Source organism: Lissotriton helveticus, chromosome 1_2 (genome assembly GCF_964261635.1).
Source record: "Lissotriton helveticus chromosome 1_2, aLisHel1.1, whole genome shotgun sequence".
NCBI lineage: Eukaryota > Metazoa > Chordata > Amphibia > Caudata > Salamandridae > Lissotriton > Lissotriton helveticus.
In genome coordinates, this window is record NC_136058.1 from 248,009,876 (window position 1) to 248,020,631 (window position 10,756).

Below are 10,756 nucleotides of genomic sequence, written 5' to 3' on the forward strand. Positions count from 1 at the left end.
AGTCTGCAATCTCATTGCATGACTCTGTCGAGGGGGGGACTTCCCCTGAACTCGCTAGAGGGGCGGAGAGTTCCTTCAAAATCATAAAGAGCTCTTTAGATGTGTTCTCTGAACAGTCAATCCTCTTATTATAGTAATCTCTTTTAGATTTCCTAATCTGACTGTGATAAGACCTTAATTCCCTCTTATAGACTTCACGTAGTGAGGGGGCATATTCCACTCTCCATCTATGCTTCAGGGTCTTACATTTGGTTTTGGCGGCGCGCAGCTCAGCGGTAAACCACGGAGCGGATTTCGTGCTCCGTGCCATGGCTTTTTGAGTCCAGGGGGCAACTTTATCCAGTGCACCCTCGACCCATTCATCATACATCCTGCACGCCTCAGCCAAGTTGTCGCTGAGCTTTGGGGGTTCCTGTCCTAAGGCTTGACTGAAGACATCATGACTGAATTTCCTCCAGTCCCTGCGCCTAATAGCGGGGGGTTTCTGTACAGGCCCCCTGTTGGGCAATCTTCTAAGTTTAAAAGGGATCAAATAATGATCCAACCACAGGATCTTAATCGGGACAGATACGCTTATATCCTCCAAATTTACAAAGATTGGATCCAGCAAATGCCCCGCTTGATGGGTGGCTCTGTTATCGGCCAAAACAAACATAAGAGCTGTCAGCGAATTAATCAGGGATACAGCCTCTCTGCAGTTGACATCGTCCAAATGCACGTTGAGGTCTCCTACAATCATGAACTTATTATGGCGTAAAGCAGATTGCGTTAGAGCCTCCAGGAGGCTCTCAATGAACGCGGTCGCCACACCAGGAGGGCGATAAATAAGGTAGCCCTTAATGGTGCAATTAGGGCCAACCAAGATGGAAAATAGTCCAGCTTCACAATTATTAATGGCAGTCGGTTCAAGAGAACATGGCAGCTTGATTTTATGGACAATAGCTATCCCCCCCTCTGAATCCCTCTATTAATTTGGAGAATGTTATAGCCGGAGGGGAGGGCCTCTATAATATCAGGGAGGGATTGCTCATCCAACCATGTTTCTGTCAAAAAGACCAAGTCAGGGTTGTCTTCTATCAGCATGTCATATATGTTCAAGCTATGACGTTTCAATGATCGACAGTTCAATAGTAAGGCCGAAAGTTCAGTACCTCCCTTACTCGTCTCTTGGTCTCTGAGGATAGTGTATCCGCAACCCTCACATTTCAGAGGCCATTGCCCCACGTGCAGCGTATGTGCGCATTCCGGCGTCAGCACCTTGCGCAGATGTAGTAACGCCTGCCTCGTATAGGTTTCCATCCCACACCGGTCTGAGGTGGTATGGCCAGGGGGACGGGCCCTGGGCCGCGTATGGTCGCGGACGGGCGCAGACGGGCTTGCCTTAGGCGCGCCTTCGGCACGCAAACGGCGCTCCCGCTGCGCTCGTCCGCTGCGCTTGCGTGGGAGGCACATTAAGGCGGGGGGTGGGCGTGGCCTGTCAGGTGAGCGTGGCCTCGCGTGTGCAGCGATGGCGGCCGTCAAGACAACTGTCCCACGAAGCAGCGATTTATAACCCGAAAGAAGAAAAAGATAATTAGACTCACTTCTAATTATGAAAGGTCGTGCGTCCTGGGTTCATGGCAGGGGCAACCTTCACGCCCGACAAAAACTGTGGAAAAAGGACGGTGGCGATAGTTTAAGAATATGGGATTCACTCTTTTCGGGTAAACTATGCACTTCACGTATCCTGCCCAACTCGTGCAAGAAACCCGGTAAAGGCCGCTTAACCCTTTACCCCTCTGTTCCCAGTGCATTGAAAGAGAAGAAAAGGTGAAGACCCGTACTCACGTTAAGAGCGGGCGACTCCCCACTGGTAACCTAGGTAGAACACATCCATGACCCGGACAGAACCGAGTGGAGTGACACCTAGCGTTATCAGGTGTGGTGACGTTGTACCACTTGATTGGGCTGAGCCGGTGTTTTCATTGCCCTTACTCTGTAGCACTTCTTCGTGTCTGGAAAAAACTCTCACCAGAAAACTTTATTTATACAATGTATGCTCACATATGTAAAATCTAGTTTGGTCATGGAGGCGATTTTACTAAGTCGTATTTATTAATCGTTAATGACAAGGCTGTAAAATTACCAGACAGCACTCTGACGGACAATAATGTATTCCCATCCTTAAAGTTCATGTGTCCTCTGACTTGCATAAAAATGACCCAGCGATTGTAAACTCTACAATAGCTGCATGTTAATATCTCCTTTTCGAAATAAAGCGCTTTCCAAAGGAAAGCCTGACTTTCTTCGCCAGTTGTTTTTTATTTGAAAAAAACTTTATTAGTTGCCCTACAGGGCCAAAAATACAGGCAACAGGTGAGACATGTCTCTATTTGTATTTTACAGAAGTTGCCAACTGCATGTGCTGTTGCCCAGGGGACCAGGTTCCCAACTAGTTAGGTATTTTCATCTGTCTGCGAAGGAACAACAACCATAGTGTGGTAAAGAGGGGAAGAACTTCTCAAGTACATATAATATTGAATCGGTCACGTCCTAAGCCAAAATAGAGTTTCAGTCTAATTATCAACAATATGTGAACTATATGGGTTAAGTGATCAAAATTGTCTTTTTCTGAAATGCATATTTGTTGAAAGGATTGCCAGTTCTAAAGTCAGACAAATGGTAGGGAAACAAGGGTTATAAACCATATCTCCCCTCTCTGGGAGGGTCGTGGTGAAAGAGCAAACCATCCCTTCAGATATCAATCAGATTGGACCTTCACTTATTGAGAATTGAACCCCAAGGAATGGCATCATTGAGACCTGTGATATGGGTGGAGAGGCGATAAATCCATCTCTGTTCTTTGTCATATAATTTCGTCTCTGTGCTGTTTCTCAACTGCTCTATGATGGTCCATTGCATATCATTTGGGGTATGGTTTGCCTGTAAAAAGGGGGCTTATGAACGATTTTGTTGTTGCCCTTTCTCTCTTATTGTTTTGATTATGATTGGCAGCGCACAGCTGTGAGAGTGTTTTTTAACCAAAACATCCAGTGCTTTACCTATGTCAACACCATGGAGGATCAGGGCCTCTCTTATTCCAGGGAGGAGGTAGATGCGATTTTGAAAGATCCTACCCTTTTTACAGATCCCCTTGTATCCCAAGTAATTTCACAAACGACAGAATGGGATGCATTGGGGGAGCAGAAAAGGTGTAGGATTCGGGCCATTTTACATGGAACCATGTTGAAGGAATATTTAAATAATAACGTGGCACCTAAAGGCTTGCTTGTGACGAATGCCCCACGGATCTTCCTGGATGACGCAGTCTTCAGGAAGAAGTGGGCGCAGATCGCCTGGCATTGCACACGAGACTGGGCCGTTCTTATTATTAAGACAGCTCTCGGACTTTCGGAAGCCTTGCTAATAGAAATCCAAGCTACTGAAAATCATATTAGGACCAACTATTACTGGCTATAAAAAGAAATTAGAAGAACTCAACAAAGAGCTTAATGACTACAAGGACTCACTAGCGCAATCCAAAGTTCAGAAGTTCCAGAAAGACCTTAAAAACAGTCATACGTAAAGTATATCCTTATGCCAGTCCTGATTATACCTCGCCTAATCAAACTGACTATAACTCTGATGTATCTGATGATTCCAATTCCAGTGGGTCTAGTACTGGGAGTTCACACCACCGCATGGTTTCCATACCAACAACAACAAGGGGGTTTTAACCCCCATGTTTTTCAGCAACCTCCTTTTCCCCCCATGATGGGATGGCATTCACCGTTTGCACCACCTCCCCAATACCAAGGCAACATGGACCAACCGCCTTTTTTAGAGAGGGGTCGGAGAGGCAGAGGCAGAAGGAGAGGGACCAATCAAGTCCATTGGGAGACAACGGAAGCAGTAGGGGACAACACCAGGAGCAAGACTCAAGAACAGAGAGCTGGTCCCAGCAACCAGAGAGTCTGATTACGAATTTGTCATCAGTGTCCCTTAGTGCTGCAGAGACTGCAGTTTAAGAAAAAGGCCTAGGTTTCATTCCTACACCTCGCCTGGACCGTTTGACTTATTGAGAATTGAACCCCAAGGAATGGCATCATTGAGACCTGTGATATGGGTGGAGAGGCGATAAATCCATCTCTGTTCCTTCTCATATAATTTCGTCTCAGTGCTGTTTCTCAACTGCTCTATGATGGTCCATTGCATATCATTTGGGGTATGGTTTGCCTGTAAAAAGTGGCCTGTTTGTTTAGTCGTATTTTTACGGCGCTGAATGTTGCTCCGGTGTTCGCCTATACGTAGTTTAATTTTTCTAGTCGTCATGCCGATATATTTCAGTCCGCATGAACAGACTATCAAATAAACCATGTTGTGCGAATTACAATTAGTGTGATTCCTTTGTTCCCACACCTTGCCTGGTTCCAAAGTCAAAGTCTTAGTATTGGTGGTAAGATGACAAACTGAGCAACCTCCGCATGGGAAATGTCCCATTATTGGTGGAAGGCCCCAAGCTGAAAGTACAGTGTGCTTAGTGTTAACCATGGCTTCTCTGGGCCGCGTGTGTACTAGTGCATCCCGAAGACCCCTCTCTCGTTTATGAGAAAACAACGTTTTTTGCCATTCGTGTTTTTATTACTGGTGAGTATTTTCCAGTGTTTGGATGTACAGTGGCTTACTTTGTTGGAAATACTACTATAATTAGTCACACAAGTAAGAGGAGGGTCAACAACTGGAGCTTTAGGGTATTCTTCCAACAGTGCCTCTCGATGTTGGTTTTTTGATCTCTTGAAACTTTTACTTAAGATCTTCTTAGGGTATCCTCGCTTCTTCAACTTTTCGGTCAGTCCAACTGATTGTTGTTTGAAAACGGTCAGTTCACTACAATTTCTCCGTATCCGGAGATATTGACCGAACAGAAGATTTTCACGAAGAGAACGAGGATGAAAACTAGAAAAATGCAATAAAATTGTTTTTACTAGTTGGTTTATAGTAAATTTTGGTTTGAAGATGGTTGCCTTCTCTAGTTATTATCACATCCAAGAAGACTAAGGTTTCGGTGGAATATTCATGGGTAAACCTCAGGTGGGTATCACACGTGTTGACCCAGTCAAAAAAAGCCAAAAGACTTTCCTCTGAAGCCTTCCAGATAAGCAGCACATCGTCTATGTACCTTTGCCATAATAGAACATTGGTACTATATGGATTTGTTGCCCCCAGTATATGAGTGCTCTCAAAATTGAAAACATATAGCCCTGCTATACTGGGGGCAAAAGTGCTGCCCATCAAGGTACCAGTCTTCTGGAGAAACAGTTGGCCTTGGTATTCGAAGAAATTCCTTTTTAGGGCTAATGTGGCACAGTCAATCACAAATGAACGAGATGTGGTGTAATCCCAGGTGGACTTTTCCAGAACATCTGCTAACACTTTTATAGTTGCATCCTGAGGAATGCAAGTATATAAACTCTCTATATCGAGAGCAACAAGAAAACAAGGATCTTCTGGCAATTCCACTGTCAGCAACAAACTTAAAAGGCTTCTGGTATCCTTAATGTAAGTGCTAGTTGATTGTACTAATGGTTTTAAGAAAAAGTCACAATAATTGGAGAGGGGTTCGAGTAATGAACCAATGCCTGAAACTATCGGACGTCCAGGTGGTGGATGTCGAATTTTATGAGTTTTAGGGAAGGTATAGAAGTAGGGAAATCTGCCATCTGAGGTTGTGAGAAAGTCAGCTTCCTGTTTATTTATCAGACCATCATGTTCAGCTGTGATCACCAACTCCAAGATTTCGTCCTTTAAAAATTGTGAAGGGTCTTCTCTAAAGGGGACATAATTGATGTTCTTCTCCAGGAGTCTACGGCATTCCAAATCATACGCTGCAGTATCTTGGATCACAATCCCCCTCCTTTATCCGCACTTTGTATCACAATAGCCTGGTTATTACGAAGAGTCTGGATAGCCTTATATTCTTCTGCTTTGAGATTTTTATAAGGGATGGGTTCTTCCAGTGCTTGCACTTCGTTGTATACTGCCTGTTCAAAAGCAATTATCTCAGGCGGTACCATATGCGTAGGAGGGGTAAAGGAAGACTTCAGTTTCAGGCCCGTATCACTGTTTATTAACTGCGAGTCTGCCACGGGCTGATTTTCAAATAAGGTTTTTAGACGGAGTTTACGAAAAAATGCCGTCAATTCACAATTCAATTTGAAACGGTCCAGGCGAGGTGTAGGAATAAAACCTAGGCCCTTTTCTAAAACTGCAGTCTCTGCAGTACTAAGGGACACTGATGACAAATTCGTAATCAGACTCTCTGGTTGCTGGGACCAGCTCTCTGTTCTTGAGTCTTGCTCCTGGTGTTGTCCCCTACTGCTTCCGTTGTCTCCCAATGGACTTGATTGGTCCCTCTCCTTCTCCCTCTGCCTCTCCGACCTCTCTCTAAAAAAGGCGGTTGGTACATGTTGCCTTGGTATTGGGGAGGTGGTGCAAACAGTGAATGCCATCCCATCATGGGGGGAAAAGGAGGTTGCTGAAAAACATGGGGGTTAAAACCCCCTTGTTGTTGTTGGTATGGAAACCATGGGGTGGTGTGAACTCCCAGTACTAGACCCACTGGAATTGGAATCATCAGATACATCAGAGTTATAGTCAGTTTGATTAGGCGAGGTATAATCAGGGCTGGCATAAGGATATACTTTTACGTATGACCATTTTTTAAGGTCTTTCTGGAACTTCTGAACTTTGGATTGTGCTAGTGAGTCCTTGTAGTCATTAAGCTCTTTGTTGAGTTCTTCGAATTTCTTTTTATAGCCAGTAATAGTTGTCTTAATATGATTTTCAGTAGCTTGGATTTCTATTAGCAAGGCTTCCGAAAGACCGAGAGCTGTCTTAATAATAAGAACGTCCCAGTCTCGTGTGCAATGCCAGGCGATCTGCACCCACTCCTTCCTGAAGACTGCGTCATCCAGGAAGATCCGTGGGGCATTCGTCACAAGCAAGCCTTTAGGTGCCACGTTATTATTTAAATATTCCTTCAACATGGTTCCATGTAAAATGGCCCGAATCCTACACCTTTTCTGCTCCCCCAATTCGTCCCATTCTGTCGTTTGTGAAATTACTTGGGATACAAGGGGATCTGCAAAAAGGGTAGGATCTTTCAAAATCGCATCTACCTCCTCCCTGGAATAAGAGAGGCGCTGTTCCTCCATGGTGTCGACATAGGTAAAGCACTGGATGTTTTGGTTAAAAAACACTCTCACAGCTGTGCGCTGCCAATCATAATCAAAACAATAAGAGAGAAAGGGCAACAACAAAATCGTTCATAAGCCCCCTTTTTACAGGCAAACCATACCCCAAATGATATGCAATGGACCATCATAGAGCAGCTGAGAAACAGCACTGAGACGAAATTATATGAGAAAGAACAGAAATGTATTTATCGCCTCCCCACCCATATCACAGGTCTCAATGATGCCATTCCTTGGGGTTCAATTCTCAATAAGTGAAGGTCCAATGTGATTGACATCTGAAGGGATGGTTTGCTCTTTCACCACAACCCTCCCAGAGAGGGGAGATTTGGTTTATAACCCTTGTTTTCCTACCATTTGTCTGACTTTATAACTGGCCATCCTTTCAACAAATATGCATTTCAGAAAAAGACAATGTTGATCACTTAAGCCATATAGTTCACATATTGTTGATAAAGAGACTGAAACTCTATATTGGCTTAGGACGTGACCGATTCAATATTATATGAACTTGAGAAGTTCTTCCCCTCTTTACCACACTATGGTTATTATTCCTTCGCAGACAGATGAAAATAACTAATTAGTTGGGAACCTTGTCCCATGGGCAACAGCACATGCAGTTGGCAACTTCTGTAAATTACAAACAGAGACATGTCTCACCTGTTGCCTGTATTTTTGGCCCTGTAGGGCAACTAATAAAGTTTTTTTTTCAAATAAAAAACAACTGGCGAAGAAAGTCAGGCTTTCCATTGGCAAGCGCTTTATTTCGAAAAGGAGATATTAACATGCAGCTATTGTAGAGTTTACGATCGCTGGGTCATTTCTCTGCAATTCGAAGGACACACGATCTTTAAGGATGGGAATACATTATTGTCCGTCAGAGTGCTGTCTGGTAATTTTACAGTCTTGTCATTAACGATTAATAAATACGGCTTAGTAAAATCGCCTCCATGGCCAAACTCGATTTTACATATGTGAGCATACATTATATAAATAAAGCTTTCTGGTGAGAGTTTTTTCCAGACGCGAAGAAGGGCTACAGAGTAAGGGCCCTTTAAGACACCGGCTCAGCCCGATCACGTGGTACAACGTCCCCACGCCTGATAACGCTAGGCGTCACTCCACTCGGTTCTTTCCGGGTCATGGATGTGTTCTACCTAGGTTACCAGGGGGAGTCGCCCGCTCTTAACGTGAGTACAGGTTTTCACCTTTTCTTCTCTTTCAATGCACTGGGAACAGAGGGGTAAAGGGTTAAGCGGCCTTTACCGGGTTTCTTGCACGAGTTGGGCAGGATACGTGAAGTGCATAGTTTACCTGAAAAGAGTGATTCCCATATTCTTAAACTATCGCCACCGTCCTTTTTCCACAGTTTTTGTCGGGCGTGAAGGTTGCCCCTGCCATGAACCCAGGACGCACGACCTTTCATAATTAGAAGTGAGTCTAATTATCTTTTTCTTCTTTCGGGTTATAAATTGCAGATGTTTTCATGGTGAGACGTAGGTCAAGCACTATCAGTGATGTTTTTATTCTTTATTCCTTTGTCCTAAAGAAACATGCCCACGCATAAGTGAGGCATTGTATATTGAGACAGCCGTTTCTAAAATTAAGTGAGCATCGCTAATAAGCGGGATTGTTACAGAGCACCACCGATACGCTATCTTTGTGGACAGAGGTTATCATGTGGGTAGCTTGCTTTTATTGTTGGTACATTGACCGAGTAATAGTGCAGGGAAGAATGGTATAAAAATTGTGGCATGATGTCAACAATCAGTATACAATAAACAACATAAGACATGTGATGAGATGTGGTTTTAGAATGATAAATGCATAACCCTTTTGAGCCCTTCTGTTCTGACACTACTTTTTATGTGTTACAGATTCAAGCCCCTTGGTACTACACTAAGGAGAGACAGCATGGGAGTTCCGTGAGTTGGTGAAAAACCAAGTATTGAAAACACCTTACGCTGGACACACTTTAGGATGTGTCCTCTAGTGTGGTGAATTTTTAGAGGTCCTGGTGGACGCTGAGTGAATTTTACTTGTTACAGCAGAAACATGTTGACCGCATTAGTTTTTTAAGCACACCTGGTTTTGCATTGACACTTACCTATGGTGTATGCTTTATCACTTTAATTTTAATGGAATATAACTATCCCTTTATTAAAATTAGACATAGAGAAATGTTATAATTCCTTTTCATTGCACCAACAGGCTGTTGGGCCTAAAAGTTTGACTTCCTTTTTTCTATAAAAAAGAACCCAATGATGAGATTCAACACCTACTTGTTTGGTGTTTGAGGGTTCTTCCTTCTTTACCATCTTGAACACTTTCTGCCTTCTCTTGCACTTTTTTCAATTTAATTAACTACCACTCTTCCCCCTGTTTCCCTACTTTCGATAGTTTGATTGTGGGTTATAAGGAGGAGGTTTGGTTTAGTGGATCGTTCTTTAGTTGTTTTGGGTAAAGTATCATTATTCATCTGTGAGGTGAAAAATTCAATGTCTTGTCATAATACAAACTATGGGGCATATTATCAACAAACATATCACCGCTTTTCCGGCACATAGCGCAGGAAAAGCCGCGATTTCTCGAAATCACTATTTACAAGGACTTACTAAAGCGAGTTTCCTTGAGTTAGCTGCTTTTTTTCCCCCACTTCGCATGTCAGCGATGAACATCGTTAATGTCATGCAAAGTGGACCTTCCTGCCCAAAACTCCACAACTCCCTGTAAATACTCGCGTCCACGGTTTTGCGATATTTACAACCCTGCAGCATATCCGCGAAGTGATATAAAAAAAACACGCTAAGCGCGGTTATCGCTGTAATTTAATGTTTCCTTTCAAATCGACTTAGCTATACTGATAATGGGAGGTGGATTGCCTGGTAAGGTCCACACTCCCTATTAGCAAGCATTTCAGTAGCGCCGTGAAATCTTCGCCGGATTTCATATGCTAATGCCGATTCTCCCCGTGTATCGCTGGAAGTTAAATCGCATGTGCGCTAATAGTTGCTAATACGCCGCTGACACAGCGATGTCAACCAGCAATACACAGTGATATTGAAAAATGCGCTAAGCAAGTTGAACGATAATTATCGCTACTTGTTGTTGATATGCCTCTATGAGTCGTGCAAATGTGTCATAGGTGCAAGCCAGGTCAGCTCTGAAAAATGACCATTTGTGGCTTTTGCTTCTTTGCTGGGACTAGCGGCTGAACAAAGGACCTGCATTTGTAAGTAATGTTGCTCACCAGTACACAGAAAAGACTTTTAATACATGCATTTTATTTAAGGCTTTGGAGGTGCACAGGCAGTTGAACTGCCTTACTGGATACCTTCCTGAGTGTGAGGATCAAGTTCAGGAGATGAAGAAACAGAAGGAGAAAGGCCTGCTGTATGGAGTACCAGTCAGCATCAAGGAGCACTATGGCTACAAGGTGAGACCCTTTACTACGAATCCTACATTGATGTAAAGACCTGTACTGTTTCCGCCAAATAGCAGGAATTATGAAAACACATTTATTT

At 43.6% G+C, this 10,756-nt stretch overlaps 1 protein-coding gene across 1 annotated transcript in view; it reads left to right on the top strand.

Annotated features, from left to right (window-relative positions):
- Positions 1-10,756, top strand: part of LOC144800408 (vitamin D3 hydroxylase-associated protein-like) — a 387,916-nt gene that overhangs the window by 69,636 nt on the left and 307,524 nt on the right. The window contains exon 4 of the mRNA XM_078671679.1: positions 10,525-10,668. Coding sequence (XP_078527805.1) covers positions 10,525-10,668 — 144 coding nt within the window. The remainder of the gene's footprint in view (positions 1-10,524; positions 10,669-10,756) is intronic.